General features: G+C 48.6%; 1 protein-coding gene across 1 annotated transcript; it reads left to right on the forward strand.

The window, feature by feature from the left end:
* The first annotated feature begins 9,963 nt into the window (after positions 1 to 9,963).
* Positions 9,964 to 14,891, forward strand: LOC102455168 (dispanin subfamily A member 2b-like). Its single transcript, XM_006131670.4, has 2 exons — positions 9,964 to 10,317; positions 14,220 to 14,891. Exons 1-2 carry the CDS (start codon positions 10,102 to 10,104, stop codon positions 14,361 to 14,363), a joined length of 360 nt encoding a protein of 119 aa, XP_006131732.2. The 5' UTR covers positions 9,964 to 10,101; the 3' UTR covers positions 14,364 to 14,891.
* The last annotated feature ends 3,746 nt before the right edge of the window (positions 14,892 to 18,637 follow it).

The following is an 18,637-nucleotide window of genomic DNA, read 5'->3' on the forward strand; positions in this document are numbered from 1 at the left end:
CCCCCACATGCACACACACACCATGCCCTCAACTTCCTTTTCCTTCTTTGGGAGTCCAATTTTTCCCATGCACTGTCCCTCCACTGTTACATGATTATGATGTCCGGACTTACACAGAACTGTGAGTTGTAACCCTTTGCCAGCACCTCCCTTTAGGGGAGGGGGGGGGAAGTGTGCGCACGCGCGTATGTGTGTAAAATCGCACTTTCTGAATGATTTAATGCTTTTATTTACTGTTTAACAAATGTTAGAGACCAATCACTGCCATCCCAAGTGCTGGCATGAAAGGCATTGGGGATGTTAGCATATAAAGTAACATAAACAATTAACTGATAAGCCTGGGCTTATGGGTTAACCCTAATGACTACACACAAACCACCACCACCCCTTGCTGCCTCTGCAGTGCTTTTTTTGTAAAAAAAATTAAAAAGTGCCAGTACTCCAGGGGAAAAGTTGTTGAGCTCTGACTGATGATGCCGGTACTGCATACTGGGCAGGACCATCACAAAAAAAGCACCGTGCCTCTGTAACAGAGGCCATAAGGGGGGTGGGAGGTAGGAACTGGTGCCCATGAGAAGCTGGCTTTTAAGCCAGTACCCCATTCAGTGGAGTTGCTTCCCCCCTCATCCCAAGTTAGCAGCATGGGAGGGGGACAGGCAGGAGCCAATACACACAGGGAACTGGCTTTCAATCGTGTAACCGATAAGATTTGGTGCTGTTACACGACTATTCAATTAAACGCTATCTAACATCCCTAAAAGGTATGTTTGTGATTATGTGTTGCACTGAAGCGGGGGGAAGGCACGTGGAGGCAACTGTTACAGACATTTATTTCAGAGCCCTTCTTTTCAAAGTGCACCCTCAAAGCCTTCCTGAGGTTGACAGCAGCCTTTTGAGCTCCCCTCACTGCTCTAGTGTCTGGCTGCTCTAACTGTGCATCTAAGTGCTCTGTGTCTCAATGCTTCACTCCTGAGCCAAATGAAGTCCTGCTGTACTAGCAAGGGGAAACCCCTGTCCCTTGTGGTGCTCCCTAGCAACGATGCCCTGGGCATGTGCCCAGTTTGCCTGACCCTAGGGCCAGCCCTGCTGGGCACCCAGTTCCTGACGGATGAAAGGGCATGTGTAGAAGAATGGCAGAAACGACCCAGGGGCTGTGTTAGGAAATACACATGACTGGAAGTACAGAAATGACTAGACATGCAAATCACTTCATGGAGTGAGGTTTATGGAAAGCACGTGACAGGCCAGCTTACGTCACTGAGTGGGAGTGTTGTATATGAGAAAGCATTGGGCGAAAGATTTTCAGAGTTTAGTGACTGAATGTAAGCAAGGGAGGGAAACATTTAGGCAGATCGAGGACGGCTTTGTGAGCATGCCAAAGATTATCCCATTCATTTGAGCAATCGCTGGATGGTGGCCCAGGAGAGAGGACAGTCAGACTTAACTGACTCATAAGTTTAGCCAGCTAGTTCCTAGAATCAGTGCTACCTCCACCAGCTGCTTGATATGTTTGGATTTATTGTTGGCTGGTGTCACCCAAGCATGAGGGAGTCAGAAGGCCCTGCAACCTGAGGCCAGATGTGACACTCACTAGCAGGCCTCACGGGCACCAGTGTAGAACAGACTTGTCATCATGAGAACAATCAGTACAAGCCATCTTAGGGAGAGGGGAGCCCAGAGCAAGGGGCCTGGCTCTTTTCCTGCACCTCGGGCAAGCCCAAACTGCCCCACCCCCAACGGCTTGGTCCCAGCTCCCCAGCCAGCTCGTCCTGCAGCCTTTGTCCAGCTTTCCGGGCAAAAGTTGTCACTTGGTCGCACACCTTCCCAGGTTCAGGTCACAAAGGACTTCAGCCACTGCGTACATGCAAGAGGCTATCACACCTGAAATTCCCATCACCCTCTAGGTACTAGTGCAGTGCCCAGGGAAAATGAGGCACACCGGCTTACTATAGGACAGTCAAACTCACATGTAACATAACAAGGTGAATAAAGCCCCACTTTGTCACAGCATGCAACATGTATGTCAGCCTTAAAGTCTGATTTGCAGAATTACTCTTGTATTTTCTAACCTATCGTGTTCCAGCCCCAGCTCAAGAGTTGTCATGGCCAATATGTTTTGGCAGATGCTTCATTTCTAAGAACAGCTTTCCCCAAAGATGTAGTGCCTTATAATAGGAGGAGGTTGTTAAACTGGGCCTCTGGTGCATATTTCTCATGCTTTCACTTAATGGCCCTGTCAAGGCTCCTTCCCTATTCTGGCACAATAAATGCAGAAGTGGGAGCCTGCAAACATCTTTATCTTTCCAGGCTTTGGTATAAAACTTCCCCCCAAAATCTTAAAAATCTAGATTTTGGGGATAAAAATCTGCTGCCACCACCCAAGTAATGGTAAGAAAGCCAGAGGAGAAATCACTTGGGAAATCTCAGCCCTACAGTAAAACCAGGACACAAAAAAATTAACCAATACCAGGTTAATAAAAAAGAAAGAGAAATAACTTGTATTATCACCACAATACTCCTGTTACAAGCATAATGACTAGATGCAAAAGTCACCAATTAATATATTCATGGGGGGACCCCCACCTCCTATGGGCCAAGAGCTTAGTTACAAAGGAGAGGAAAACCCATTTTTAAATGCACAGACATCAGATTCCCATTCCCAAACCATAAAACAATAAAACCTAACGGATTTATCTAAACTTTACCCTACTTATAGATAGTGAAGAGTCTTTTCTTGAAGAGAGAGACATGTCTGTCCCCCTCAGTAGCTGCAGAGAAACTGCCCAGGGACAAAGGAGGGAAAACCCCAAAATTCCTTTGTCCCAGTTTGAAATCCCTACCTATATTTCCATTGGCTGCTTGCTACCTGGTTAGGTAAGGGACATAGTTAATCCCTTATTCCCCCGGCTGCTAGCTAACCCTCATGGTCATGACAGGCCCTGTCTTTGTTTTATTTATTCAGCTGTTTTTAGTATGCCACATTTTGGTGTTTACTAGCTTGACTTGTTAGAAAGGACAATAAAATAGATGTACTCCAAGAGCAGCATTCATTTTCTTTTTATTTGATTTCCTCCTAAGTAAACATCTTAAGCAGTGTACCTTGTTAATTACCCTTTGTTTTAATATTCATTCTTCCATATCTGCCTATTTAAAAAAAATATGTATCTGGGTTTTTTGTTTGTACTGGTGGCACATATCTGCACATATTACCTTGATATTCAATCTGCACATGGATGGAAAAAATTAAGAGGGAATATTGGCGGCGATGCTAGTAGGAGACTGTTATTGGTCCGTATGATGCCCTCACCAGACAGGTGCCTGTTGCTTTGCTGGGCTATGATTGCTTGCTTGCATGTATGGCAAGGGTTGATTTAGTTGGGATTAGTCTTGCCTAGAGCAGGGGGCTGGACTTGATGACCTTCTGAGGTCTTTTCCAGCTCTATGATTCTATGATAAGGGTGGGGAACCTTTTTTGAGTCGGGGGCCACTGACCCACAGAAAAATCAATCCGGGGCCATACACAGGTGAGAAGCAAAAAAGAAAAACCAAACCCTCACTGATGTGCCCCCAGCTGAGAAGGAGAAAGACACTCCTCACATTCCCTTCACACACCAGAGCTCAGAGGGCCCAGACTAATAGATTTTGTGTGCTCCAGCCCCACGGATGGACAGTGGTAAGAGAGGGGGACTAAGAGCATCAGTGTGGGCTCCCCAATGCTGGGGGGGGGGGAGCCCAGAGCCTTGGGGGGCCAGATCCAGGGGCCACAGGTTCCCCATCCCTGACGTAGCGGAACAAAGCTTGCTTTCAAATGCAAGAGTTTCATTTAGCAAACTCAGCAAACGTGGAACACACACGCAGCACAACACAGTTGCACTTTGGGAGGTGGGGAGGGAGAAGGGAGGAGGACAAACCACAGCACGTTTTCAGATTTGTGTATGTCCAGGTGTTATCTGCAGCCCTGCCGTCTGATGTGCTGGGCAGTGGGTGCTGTACGGGGATAGAGGTGAGTGCAATGGGTGCTGGTGGGAGTCTGCAGGGCTGGTCAGCGAAGGGGCAGGTGTGGAATGAAGCCGGTGCTGACTGAAGACAGGTTAGTGGCCAAAATGTATTGGTGTAGCAAAGGGGCACATGGAAACCTGTTTTGGGACACTGTCTGGGCAGGGTGGTGGTCACAGAGCTGCTTCATCATGGTGCTAGCAGTACCTGGAGCGCGTCAGCTTGGCACGCCATCATGTTTCAGAATTGCTCCATGGCTTTGGTTTTGTGGGGACTAGATTAGCCGTTACCGCTCAAGAGAGAGATCTTGCAGTGATTGTGGATAGTTCTCTGAAAACATCCGCTCCATGGGCAACAGCTGTCAAAAAAGAAAACAGAATATTGGGCATCATTTAAAAAGAGACACTGAATAAGACAGAGAATATCTTATCGCCTCTATATAAATCCTTTACACCCACATACTGAATACTGCGTACAGATGTGGTCGCGTCATCTCAAAAAAGGTATATTGGCATTGAAAAAAGTTCAGAAAAGGGCAAGATGAATTATTAGTGATTTGGAATAGCTGCCATATGAGAGATTAATAAGAGTGGGACTTTTCATCTTAGAAAAGAGAAGACTAATGGGGATATGACAGATATTTAAAAAATCATGACTAGTATGGAAAAAGTAAATAAGGAAAAGTTATTTACTTGTTCCCATAACATAAGAACTAGGGGTTTCCAAATGAAATTAACAGGTAGCAGATTTAAAACAAACAAAAGGAAGTATTTCTTCACACAACACAGTCAACCTGTGGAACTCTTTGCCAGAAGATGTAAAGATCAGGACTTTAATAGGGTTCAAAAAAGAACCAGATAAATTAATGAAAGATAGGTTCATCAATGTTCAAAAGTTTCAGAGTGGTAGCAGTCTTAGTCTGTAACTGAAAAGAACAATGAATAGTTCTGCAGCAGCTTAGAGAATAACAAAAAATGTAGATCATATCATGAGCTTTTGTTGGTACAACCCACTTCTTCAGATGAATCTTCAGAGCTGATTCATCTGAAGAAGTGGGTTCTACCCACGAAAGCTCATGACACCATCTACATTTTTTGTTAGTCTTTAAGGTTCTGCAGGACTATTAGCTGTTTAAGTTTCTTCAGGTACACCAATGGCTATTAGCCAGGACGGGCAGGGATGGTGTCCTGAGCCTTTGTTTGTCAGAAGCTGAGAATGGGAAACAGGAGATGACTCATTGGATGATTATTTGTTCTGTTCGTTCCCTCTTGGACATTTGGCATTGGCTACTCTCAGAAGACAGGACACTGGGATAGAGGAACCTTTGGTCTGACTCACTGTGGCCATTCTTCTGTTCTTCCGAGCGTGCCACCTTTGATGTACCTGGGTGCCAGCCCCTACTTTATACATGTTAGTTTGATCAAAATAACCCTACCCATCATGCTGCCATCCTGATCTTATCCTGAGGGTGGGTCAGTATGTTCTTGTTATCTATGGAGAGTATATTGTTGTCAAGGTGTTCTTCTACTTATCCTGGAATATATTTACATGATTTGTGCCTAGCACTGCTGAGGTGTGTGTCTTTAGTATCAGCTCTGTTCTTGCCAAATTCTGTGAGCAGGGCCTGCCTCTTCCTCACAGCTCAAGTTTGCTTTATATTAGCAAAACTTTGACTACTTTTTGCCTAGATCAGAGGCCTCACACCATGCCTGTGATATGTGGACTTAAGTTTCAGGCTCTCTTCCTACTACAGACTTTTTCAAGGTTTAGTCTGAAAATTCAGACTGATTCATTCATTTAGTCACATTTTTCTTACTGTACTATAAACAAGTTTTTCCTGTGGGACAATAGAGTGACGTCATCACATCACTCTGCGTCCAACAGGAACATGCCCCACCTTGCCCCCCAGCCTGGCCCTTCCCAGAGCCCATGTGGAGGGCTTGGGTTGCCTACAACCCTAGCACTTTCCTCCTCTTCCTAGCAACTGGAACAAGACAGGTCCAGGGCCTGGTGCAGCTTGGACCCCTCCCAGTGGGAAAACCAGGTCAGTGCGGTTCGGGTCTGTTCCTTTCCAGCGCGTAGGGGGAGACTTGGGCCTCGTGTGTGCGGCCACGCAACCACTGGAGTTACAGTTAGGCCGCAGTGCGGGTTGTGGAGAAAGAAGGGGGCCCTGGCTGGCGGGGGAGGTGGCCTGGCTTGGGGGAGGAAGACAGGGGCCTAGCTGGTGCTGGGCTGGCATGGCAGTGGGAGGAAGAAGGGACCCTGGCTGGCAGAGTAGCAGCCTGCCCCTCCCTGGTGGCTGGGGATAGAGCCAGGGTTGCCTGCCCCCACAACAGGGAGCTTGGCGAGCACAGTGAGCAAGGGGCACAGCCCCCTAGTAATTCTGGAAAAGTCTTTGTTCTCTGATCTCAAGCAAGAAACTGAAAAACTCCAAAATCCAAAAACTTTACAGCAAGTTAAAATGTTACCTGACCCATGAAAAATGAATGATGACATAAAAAGGGTGATATGAAAAGTGTTGGGGACATGAATACATAAGAGAGTGAGAAAGAGAGAGGAAAATGTTTCCCTAGAATTATTTCACAAGTGGGAATCTGAATTTTGTAATTCACCATGTGAGAAAGTTCAGGAAAACTGGAAAAAGTTCAAACCCGCTCCATAGGAGTGAGTAGATGCTTACACAATACTGAAATTGAGCCCACCAGCAGGAAATTATTAAATCATTTACATATTCCTGTAAAAAGGGCCCACGCTCTGCTGTTTATAGTGAAGAACAATAGATTTATAGTAGCCAAGACCAAGCAAGAACCCACATATCCCTGCAAGCCAGCACCAAATATCCTGCCTTGTATTGTTTTAAGAGCTTTGTCTTCTCTAGCTATAAACTCAGAACCATTTCAAGTGCTCAAACAGAAGAGGTTGGACCTGCAGCTCTAGTAAATCAGTAACTCTCCATTAAAACCAGTAGAGCTCTAGGAATTTACACCAGCTGAGAATCTGGCCTCAGAGGCTTGGCTCTCAGACACATCTTACCCACTGATAGTTCGAGGCTCTGATGGAAGACATTGACCTGCCCATTCAGTTACTCTTGGGGTGGAATTAGGGCTCCTTCACATGCATTTAGAGCCCTGAGAGTCCTTTGCCCTCCTCAGGTTCTCATACGCTTGTGATCATCTTTTCAAGGGAATGAGAATGAGCTGGATACTCCTCAGAGTAAACCCAGCAGGGTTGTGCTTTTAGCTAACTAGGCAGCTCTCGCACTTCTTTAATTATAATCAGTTAGCCAAGAAAACTCTCCCATGTTTCCAGCATGCTGATCATTCCTGTCCCACTTCTCTAATTCCTGTAGTCTTGAAGGGATACTTTTTTCTTTTTTAACTTGTTCCATGTGCTTGTTTTCATCCCTCTTCAGAGCCTCTCTTCCAACAAGTGACTCCCCCCGGGCTGTGCATGGATGTGAATATTGTGGGCTGGGGATGAGGACCAAGTCTCTATCTGGAACAGATCAGATTGCTTGCAGATGTCATGAAACAAGCCGGGCCTATCAGGAGTCATGAGACGAGACATGGGCTTTGGCGCTGCAGACCGTGCAGGTCAGCTGCAAGGCTTGAAGTTCCTGGCATGTATAACGCTCAAGTAGAAACCACATTGTTTTCAATTTATTGGGCCTCAGTTAGAAGTGCTGGGGGATATTATACATGGCAAATGAATTTTAATGTGAACTGCAATTTGTGCTGGAGTAGCAGAAACACAAAGGCCTAGCAGGAATTAGCACACTCCTTATAAAGCATCCCTCCCCTTGCTTTATTCTGACATGTGCCAGGGCTGGCCTGGTTTGGGGTAGCCACATAGGAGCCCTGGGACTCTGCTGAAGAAGGGGTGGTCACCATGAGGACCCTAAGTGGCTCTCAACGCAGAGAGCAGGCTGCAAAGGGGGCAGCTGCTGGAGGAAGATCTAGAAGTGGAGGCAGCTGCCCAATCCTGCAAAGCTTCCCCTTAGTTCTGACGGGGTTGTCTTGTGCAATCAGGAAGAGAGAAATTGGATGCCAGGAAGTAAGGCTTTACCAGAATTTCAATTGAGGACATGTCTACACAGCAGGGCAAAAGTCGAGTTAAGCTACCCAACATCAGCTCTGTCAATTGCGTAGCTGAAGTCGAAATAGCTCAATTCACTCTTCCTTTGACTTCCCTTACTCCTCGTGAAATGAGGGTTCCAGGAGTCGGAGTAAGAACTCATCAGGCTCGCCATTAGTTCGAAATAAGGGCTTGTAGTGTAGATGCGCTCTTTGTTATTTCAGAATAACATCGCGTATTCTGAAATAACACTGCTGTGTAGACATACCCTGACTGAGTGACGCATGCTAACGGAGAGCCGCTAGCTCCTACCCGTCCCTGTGTCTGGTGACTCTAGAGCCCTAGCCAGCCCCACTGAGTTCTCATTAGCCAGTCCAGGGGTCTCCAACCTTTTTAAGCATAAGATCACTTTGTGAATTTAAGTGCAATGTAAGATCTACCTCAGACCCAATTACCCCTGCCCCCCCCTCCTTTGTGCCCCTTCTCTGAAGCCCTACTCCTGCTCACTCCATCCTCCCCCATCCTCTCTCCTTTTCACCAGGCAGGGGCAGAGGGTTGGGACACAGGCTCTGATCTTGGGCTAAGGCATTTGGAGTGTGAGAGGGGCTCTGAGCTGAGCCTGGGGCAGGGAGTTGGGGTGCATGAGTGGATTCAGGGTACAGGATCTGTAAGGGAGTTTGGGCCCAAGAGCTGAGGGCTAGGACAGGATCTTGAGATGTAAGAGGGGGCTCATGATGTAAGAGGGGAAGGGGTTCGGTATTCTGGATTCAGCTGGACACTGCTTACCTCAGGAAGCTCCTGGGTGGTGGTGCAGTGGGGCTAAGGCAGGTTCACCCCGCCCTGGCCCTGCATCAGCAAACTCCCTCAATCCCAAACCCTGCACCCTCCATCCATTCTGTGGGGATGGAAAACAGAGTGGGAGAGGGCACCCTGACATCAGTGCCCTCTTCCCTGCTCTGCACAGCAAACAGGAAGCTGATGGCGGGGGAGGGGTTCCAAGGCAAAGGGCAGGGTAGGAGCAGCGACAGATCCAGCTCCCCCAGCCTGTGCCCCACAGCGACAGATCCAGCTTCCCCAGCCTGTGCCCCACAGCTACAGATCCAGCTCCCCCAGCCTGTGCCCCACAGTGACAGATCCAGCTCCCCCAGCCTGTGCCCCACAGTGACAGATCCAGCTCCCCCAGCCTGTGCCCCACAGCGACAGATCCAGCTTCCCCAGCCTGTGCCCCACAGTGACAGATCCAGCTCCCCCAGCCTGTGCCCCACAGCTACAGATCCAGCTCCCCCAGCCTGTGCCCCACAGTGACAGATCCAGCTCCCCCAGCCTGTGCCCCACAGTGACAGATCCAGCTTCCCCAGCCTGTGCCTCACAGCTACAGATCCAGCTTCCCCAGCCTGTGCCCCACAGTGACAGCTCCAGCTCCCCCAGCCTGTGCCCCACAGTGACAGATCCAGCTCCCCCAGCCTGTGCCCCCCAGCGACAGATCCAGCTCCCCCAGCCTGTGCCCCACAGCGACAGATCCAGCTCCCCCAGCCTGTGCCCCACAGCGACAGATCCAGCTCCCCAGCCTGTGCCCCACAGCGACAGATCCAGCTCCCCCAGCCTGTGCCCCACAGCGACAGATCCAGCTCCCCCAGCCTGTGCCCCACAGCGACAGATCCAGCTTCCCCAGCCTGTGCCCCACAGCGACAGATCCAGCTCCCGCAGCCTGTGCCCCACAGCTACAGCTCCAGCTCCCCCAGCCTGTGCCCCACAGCGACAGATCCAGCTCCCCCAGCCTGTGCCCCACAGCTTCTCCTCCCACAGCTGACCCTGTCACACTCTCTCCCCTTGGCTGGACCCCTACAGAGCGCTCCCCTTCCCAGCCTGCCACCCCCGCTCGGAACCCATGGCCCCCGCCAGCCCCCCTGCACCTGAGTTTCCGTAAGTTTCGATTCTCTGATTCGCGGCCCCGCCCTGCCCCGCCCCGCGGGTTTATCTAGAGCCCCCAGCCCGGGACGCGCCCAGCCCGCAGCCAGGCAGCGCCGCGCTATGGAGCCCGGCCCGCGGGCGGTGAGCATCGACCTGCAGCCCTGCTACGGCGCCCCCAAAGGGCTGGACGAGCCGGCTCCCCCCTATTCCTGCGTGGTCCCCGCGCCGGGCTTCCCCGCCGAGCAGCCCCGCGACCACGTGCTCTGGTCCCTCTTCAACACCCTCTTCTGCAACGTCTGCTGCCTCGGTTTCCTGGCGCTGGTCTTCTCCGTCAAGGTGAGCCCGCGGGGCTTAAGGTTGGAAAATGTGCCTGGGACGCTGCGGCTGCACCCACCCCGCTCCGCCCTAGCGCCGCAATTCCCGGTTGGGTTGCAGTCCTACGGCCGCCAGGGCTTAATGCTGAAGCTATTTTTTTTTTTTTTTTTTTTTGCAAAGCACCTGTTTATTCTGGGCTCCTATGACCAAAGGGCTTGCGCTGGTGCTTAGTCCTGCTGTGAGGTCTGGGAAGCGGACTGATGACCCTCGAGGTCGCTCACAAATCTAGTTTTCTAGGACTTAAAGGGTTGGTGTAAAAACTCACTCCGTTTCCCTGGATTCTCCAATGGGCTTTGTCAGTGGCTGACTTTGCTTCTATCCGGCAAGGTAGTTCTTGGAAAAGGGTCCTCGCTTGTGAGCAGAACTTGGTCCCTTGAACATTCACTACTAGTCAGATGTTGTTTTAACGTTTAACAGCACCTAGACCCTTCTGAAAGTCCACCTAGCCGCTGGAGTATTTCAAAAATTCACTGTACTACTTTGTAGGAAAGCCTCTTCAAAGGCAACTTGTCTAAACCTAGCAGCCCAAGAGAAGGTGACCGCTACAGAATACCAAAATCCTAAGTTATGCTTGGTTCAGTGTTATTTTGGCTCAAAATACTGTACATGTTAGGGTGCTGAATTTCCTTTCTGCTTCAGCCTTTAGGCTGCCCTAGCTTCATATTTTTGCTGGTACATTTCCAAAGCCATTTCTACATCTAGAAGTGTTGTACTTTGCTGTTGCATTTTAATAACCTTTTGGGCTTCCCAGTAACACCTGATTTGTCTCCTCCACCCTTTGGAATTGCAAATGTATTAAATCGGTATTTCTGTAAGTAACCCACCATCTTGTAAACCAAGAAGCACACACACTTTCTCTTCCTCTGCAGCACATACTTCAATGTTGACTTTTTTCAGCTGAATTATTTATACTTGTTGCATACTTCAAGTTCAAGCCACCTTTTAGGCATGCTGCAAATTTTCTTCTGTTGCACTTTCGGGATGTTCTTCATTTTTGTTAAGTTCACTGTGTTGTACTGCTGCAAACAGATTTTTCTCAACAAATTGTCTGGTTACTCCTTTGCATTGGGAGGATGTGGGCATAGGGCAGACCTCACCTTGTCTGCCTCTTCATGAGAGCGTGCCTCGCTTTTTACAGGAAGATGAGGGCTATTCCATGTTTCCCAGTGGTAAAAACACACATTTTCTTTGTATTGAGGGCACAGGGTAAACTCAAATATTAGATAGCCTTGTCATATTATGAACAATGATCCATGACTGGCTGAATTGCAGAAGCCTCTTTGGGCTTCCCCCAGTGTGCTGATGTTGCCATCAACACCCCTTTGCTGCTATCTGGGGCTTTTTATCACTCCAGTCTGCTGGGCCAGATCCTCTGGTCTGACCCAAATAAGGCACAGTGTTGAGGTCACTGCTCCCCTGTGGAACACTGCTGAAGTGGTTCAGTGTCTCCAGGAGGGCTCAGCTGTAAGGGAAAGCAACCCCCAAAAGGGGTCCAACCCCCCCACCCAATAAGTCCATCTTACTAAGTTGTACACAGAGGCAGCTCATAAGATCAGCCCACTTTATCAATGAAAGAGATGCACAGTGGTTGCTTCCGTTCCCCCCCCCCCCCCTTTCCAGGTTATCAAATGGGATTTTTTTATTAAGATCAGTGAAAATAAATCCTACTTAATTAAGTGGTTGCAAGTGAAAACATTCAGATCAAAGTAAGTTACTCAATTCACATCAAATAGCATGTACACATTCAGCATATTGTTACATTAAAATTGTTACATGAGGTATTTATGCCTTACTTGAAGATGATGATGTAGACAATTCATAAAGCAAGTTTCAGAAAGTATGAGGAGTGACATCCCCTGAACTTCTAGAGCATAGGTTCCCAAACTGTGGGGTGGGGGGAGGTGACCCAGCCTCCCCCTGGTCAATCCTCTTCCTCCTCCCCCCCCCCCCCCCCAAGTTTTGCTGCTATTTTGTTTTTTGGCCCTAGGCCAGTTCCTTTTTTTCCCTCAAGTTTGGCTGCTATGGGCGGGGGAGGCGGCAGGCAGGCAGGCACTTGAGGGTTTCTCAAATCAAAGAGGGAGCATGATGCCAAAGTTTGGGAATCTCTGTTCTAGAGGGTTGGGCAGTGTCCAATACAGAGGCAGTGTATTCAGAAATTCTACTTGGTGCTGGTTACACAACCACCCAGGGGTGTCACCAAACCCTGTCATATAGTCAATGGAATTTTTCCAATGTTCTGTATATATTCTATTTCTGTGCATATTTCTCACTTCACATACAAAAATGATACATGAAGTGTGAACTGGTTTACAATTCGAAGGGTACGTCTGCTCTGTGGGACAAAGTCGAAGATAAGCAACTTTGACTCACTTCAGCTACATTAATTGTGTAGCTGAAGTAGCTTAGCTTAACTCGGCTTTAGGCATGGTCTATGCAGCAGGAAGCTGAAGAACAGACTTCCTTAGACTTCCCTTACTCTTTGGCTATGTCTACACTGGCATTTTCCGGAAATGCTTTTAACGGAAAAGTTTTCCGTTAAAAGCATTTTTGGAAAAGCGCGTCTAGATTGGCAGGACACTTTTCCGCAAAAGCACTTTTTGCAGAAGAGCGAATGCTTTTCTGGAATAAGTGGCCAGTCTAGACACAGCCTTTGTGAAATGGGGGTTACCTTGAGTCGGAGTAAGAAGTCCTTCAGCTCGACATTATTTTGAAATAAAGGCTTATAATGTAGACATGGGCTATGTTATTTCTCAATACTGACAGTTAGGTGTACCTTCTATGTGCTAATACGTGCCATTACTGATACTCCAGAAACATAATGGCTCAGTACTCAAGGTAACTATCTGTAAATGGCTTTGTTTTTCCTGTAATCCCAAACCATGGTTGTTCCTTGACATGTAACCATGCCACCTGGAATCCTTCTTGTAACTGGTATTTTTCCATGGGGATCTGGAGATGGCCTGTGTAAGGAATGGAAAGCAGTCTTCATCTTGTCTTCATCTGACTCTCGACATTGCCCTTCCACTTTAAGAGGCTACACGTGAAGAAACCTGAAAACAAAACTCTTAAGCTGTAGACGCAGGGTGTAGAGAGAATAGTTGTCTGGAAAGATTTTTACCTGAACCAGGGACAAAGGGTGAAGAACATACAAAGTGTCTTAGGATTAGCTAGTGTCTTGGCTGGTGTGTCTATTTTGGCTTAGTAACTTAATCGATCTGTATGTCTTCACTTGCAAACACTTAAATTCCACTTAATAAAAACATGTTTATCAGTGTAAATGTTAGTGGGGGAAGGAACCACTTTGCATCTTTCATTACTAAGGGTGACCTTGACTTTTCTGCGCAACTTTTTTTTTTTTTTTTAATGCAGTGTAAGACAGATTTGTCTGGGGTTTTGGTCCTCTTCGGGGCTGTCTTCCTGGGTGCCATCCATGACCTTATAGCTGAGCGCTCCTAAAACTGAACTGGTTTAGTATCTGTTGCTGTGCTAGGGGGCTGTTACCCCCCCCCAACTCTTGCCTTGGCTGGGGGAGAGCAGAGCTTATGGCCCAGCAGGCTAGGGTAATATGGTTCCTCTCTTCCCCCCCCCCCCCCCCAGTGGGAAATAGGCTGGCTCAGTGGCATAATCAACACACCAGGTGATGGTCCCATGGGGACCCTTCTGATTGCACCTGTTGTAGGGAGGTCACAGAGGTGGAGACTGTTTGGAGGTCACTCTATTCATTTCCTCCTCAATCCTTGGCTTGCCAGCAGCATTGTCAGCTGGAGCCAGACACTCTGAGTTGATGAGCCCTCAATATGTCCACTCTGAAGAGCTGGCCTGAGTGTCTGACATCTCACTGTTTTACTTTATTTCTCCCCCAGGCCAGAGATCGTAAAGTTCTGGGTGACTCCGATGGAGCAGGAAGCTATGGCAAGACAGCCAAGGGCCTGAACATCGCATCCCTGGTACTGGGCCTCTTGGTATCGATTCTGTTCATTGTCCTCTGGCAGTTGAGTGTGCCATAGAACAGAAGGAACGAGGGCTGTCACCACATCCACTGAACCATGTCGCAGGATTCTCCTCCGCTGGATGGCGTCACTGAGTTGCAACTTCCATTGCTCTGCTTGCTTCTGTCCTGCTGTGTATATTAAGGGCTGGGGGGGCTCAGTTACTGAGTAGATGAAGGGGCAGAGCTCTCCTGATGTTTCCACTTGCTCTGTGTCTGGATCCCAGCCATTCTGTTTGCACTGTGGAGCGCTACATTCCTCCGTCCGGCTGATCCCCTTGCCCAAGTGCCACCATCCACGTCCTCCGTTATCAGGATGGAGGGGGTTGCTATAGAGGTGAAGGGGCCTTGAATCGCTCTTTCGCTTCCACCCCTCAAGCAGACTCTGGCTTCCAAAGCCCTCCCAGAACCTGTTGCTGCAGGGGAGGGTCACTTTTGTTCTGCTTGTGGTGATTCAGATTTTTCTTATTTTTGTAGCGCTCTTCTCACCGGAAATGTGAAAGTGTGTGGGAACTATTTTCAAATAAACTTTTTTCCCTTCTCGTAAGTGTTTTGCATTTGTTCTCTTCAAAAACTCCCAGAACTGACAGATCCAGGTCCCCACACTCTCCATCTCAGGATTGTACTCAAGGGAAACTTTTAGCAAACCAGTCAAGTACCTGAACCACAACAGCTTTTTGCTACAAGCAGCAGGTTGTAAATAGGCCAATGCAGCATAACCAAGTTAGGTGGGGACGGGGGTTGGGTACCACACAAAGGGATGCTTGACCCCATGTCCTTCCTGATGGTGAATCTCTGAAATTGCTGAGCTGTGCATTTAAACAGGAAGCTTGTCTGTGCCCTCGGATGTATCTGTCAGGGCCTCAAAGTATGCAAACTCTAAAACCACATCTGGCTAATTGATAAGCAAAAAGCAACCGTTTGCCTAACCTTTAAAATTGCTTGCTTAGTAATACTAATGAATAAATGGGGAAGTTGGACTCATTGGGAGGGATTCTTCATAGACCCTCCCTCGACACATTTGGTGGTCCCTACTGGCTGAGGGATGATTGGTCATTGGAAGACTACTGCTGTCACTCAAGCCACACCCAACTCTAGTAATTGAGGACTAGGGGTGTTCTCCTGACCTGTTGCAGGTGTATAGGCATTTGAGACTTCAAAGTTTAGCTTTGAATGAAAGCACTCTTGTGGGTTTTTTCTGTCAGTCCTCCATCAGTCAGATGGCCATGTCTCCATCAATTTCCTGACACCACCTCACAGGGTAAAGTGACATAGAGCTTTGGGATGAAAGAATCCCAGGTAAATTTAACAATCCACTTTTAATCTGGCTGCCTCTCCCTCTTGGGAACATGCAGATCTTGGGAGCAGCAGGGATGGAACATGGAAGAAGAGACCAACAGAGTCCTGTAGAGGACTTGGTGTATAAGCCCCACTTGGTGCAATCCTCACAGTTCTCCTGGAAACGTTAAGCTTCAGAGGAGCAAACAAACATTCTAGTCTTTGTATGTCTCCTGGGAAATCCCACAGGGGCTCAAATTCTGGTATTTGGCTGTCCTGTGACACAGACTTATAGGACTATATAGTCCTATGTGCCTGCAGAAAATGCTGGTGTCCTCAAATTGTACTGGGGAGGAGATTGTGGGAGGATAAAGGGCTGTCCCCAAGGGAGCCCAAGGACAGCACTCCTGCATTCATGAAAGAGGGATCCTTGCCATACTGGTTGGAGATGCGAGGCGTTTGTTTTGGGTGAGAATAACTACTTCCCAAATACAGTAAACTTCTGATAATCTGGCACTTTTAGGACCCAGGGGGTGCCAGATTATCAGATATGCCGGACTATCAGAAGAGGGGGCTATGAGGGGTCTAGAGTGGGTGGGGGGAATGCTACTCCAGACCCCCTCATAGCCCTCCCTTCTGATAGTCTGGCTCTGCCCCAGTGGTCAGTTTCAGCAGTGGCTGAATTGGGGATGCCTGCAGCAGAGCAGCTGGGGTGCTGCTGGGTTGGTCAGGTAGCGCCGACCCTTGGCGCCACGAGACCAACCCATCAGCACCCCAGCTGCTCTGCCCCAGGTGTCCCCAAGTCAGCCGCTGCTGATACTGATCAGCGGCTGACTCCAGAAAGCCAGAGGCAGAGCTGCTCTGCCCCGGGCTTCCTGGAGTCAGCCGCTAGTCAATTTCAGCAGCGGCTGAATCTGGGACAGCTGGGGTGCTGCTGGGTTGGTCCCGCAGCGCTACTGGACCTACCTGGCAGCACTCCAGCTGCTCTGCCCCCTGCTTCCCGGATTCAGCGCTGGTCAGTTTTAGCAGCAGCTGAATCAGGGAAGCTGGGGGCAGAGCAGCTCCAATGGTCCGGCTGCCCGGAGCACTTCTGGGTTCCATCAGGAGTGCCGGACCGTCAGATGCCAGACCATTGGAGTTTTACTGTACTTTCCAAATGTTTTAGCTGGTTTCGTTTAGACTCCCAGAAGCAGGTTATATTTCTGTTCTAGAGGTAACCATTCTGTTTCCATTCTCCTTACTACTCAGTTGGACCGCTCATTTTTACTCCCCACATATTGCAATGCTGAGGAATTCAGCACAGTAGAGCTTGAGCTGAAATAATTGAAGCTGGTGTATACTGGTCCATGGGGGACAGCAGCTCTAGTAATTGAGTGCAGTGAAGAAAGGTCTGCGCGCTGAAAGGAGCACTCTGAGGGTGCATGTACACTGCACCTAGGGCTCAAAATAAGCTGTGCAATTTGAGTTAATTTTGAAATTGGGCATGGTCTAGACAGCACCAAATCTCAAAATAGAGCGCTATTACAAAATGTCCCTTACTCCTCGTGGAACAGTGAGCCCATTTTATTTTGAAATAATGGGCTTACTCAAAAGATGTGGAATAGCTATTGATGATGCTGATAGGACATTATCGGCCTAACATTCAATGAAGGTGCCAACAGCTCTGTGTTGATTCTTGTTTGTACCCTTACTATCTATTGCTATCCTCTTTGATCCTTATTTGCTTCTTTTTAGCTAGCCAGTTTTCAGGAGCTCTTACTGGTTCTGCCTACTTGTTTTTTGCCTATGATATTTTCATACCCTCTACTCCTTGTTTTGCACCCCCTTTCTTTTTTCCTTCTCCCCTGTTTTGGTCCGCACATCCTAAACTCAAAACTCTGGTCATCTGAAGAAGTGGGCTGTGCCCACAAAAGATCATGATCCCATCTACATGTTTTGTTAGTCTCTAAAGTGCTACCAGACCATTTGTCTTAAGTTTAGCTATTTCAGGATACTTCTGGTATGCCAAATAGCTCTGCAGTGTAGACCTAGCCTGAGGGTGTTGGTGTGTGCTTAGTGGGAGCCTGCACACACAGATCTGTGGTGCTTAGCAGGCACTACTAGTATTGCAGAAGCTGGTGGTGTCTGGAAGCTGATAAGCATGTGCATGCACGCACAAGACTTCTGGCTAGTATTCTCCTATTATCTGCTCTTGGCACACAGTCAGCTCCTCTGGGCTGGAATTCTCAGATCTGACATCAGTGGCTGGGTTTAGTGTGTGGGTGCAGCATGGAGTTGGTGGCTTGTGATACTGGGGAGGCCAGATTAGAAGATCTGGGCTTCTCTCTTGATCTTGGACTACTCTAAAGTGGAATTGAGATTAGCAGGATCAAAAAAGGATGTGCCCAGTAGGAGGTTCCCACTCCCACTTCCATGGAGGCAAGTGAGAAATATGCTTCAGGCAACTAGGGAAATTCCCTGTGGTGAGGAAGAAAGTTTGCCTAAGGGAAGGTGTCTAATCTAAACAGCTCAGTACAAGCTGCATTGCTTCTTCCTCAAGGGCAGGTACCAGTGTTGGAACCAGGATGTGGCATAGGATGGACAGTGTGCCTGAGTCAATATGACAGTTCTTCTGTTCCTAAATGTAGCTTCAGCAGGCTTGGAGTGGGGCAAATAGCAACAGGAAGCAATGCTGGCAGGTTTGTAGAAGTCTGCTTAGAGCCCACACCCCTCCACCACTCAAACTCCCTGCTGACTACTTAAGGCTGCGGGAGGGAGTTGGGTGAGGGAAGGAGTCTGGGGGTGCAAGTTCTAGGATGGAGTTTGGGTGCTCAGTGCAAGTTCCAGAAAAGGGCTTGGGGTGCAGGCTCTGGGAGGAAGTTCGGGTGCAGGAGGAGTGAGAGGTCGGGCTCTAGAAGGAGGTTTTGTGTGCTGTGTGCTGTCTCTGGGTTAGAGGGTGGAGATCTGGGAGATGGGGAACAAGCAGGCAGGAAGCCCCTCTAGCCTGACTGCAGTAACAGTGATGGCAATTGGATC

Source organism: Pelodiscus sinensis, chromosome 5 (assembly GCF_052426305.1).
Source record: "Pelodiscus sinensis isolate ZL-2025 chromosome 5, ASM5242630v1, whole genome shotgun sequence".
NCBI classification, from domain to species: Eukaryota; Metazoa; Chordata; order Testudines; family Trionychidae; genus Pelodiscus; species Pelodiscus sinensis.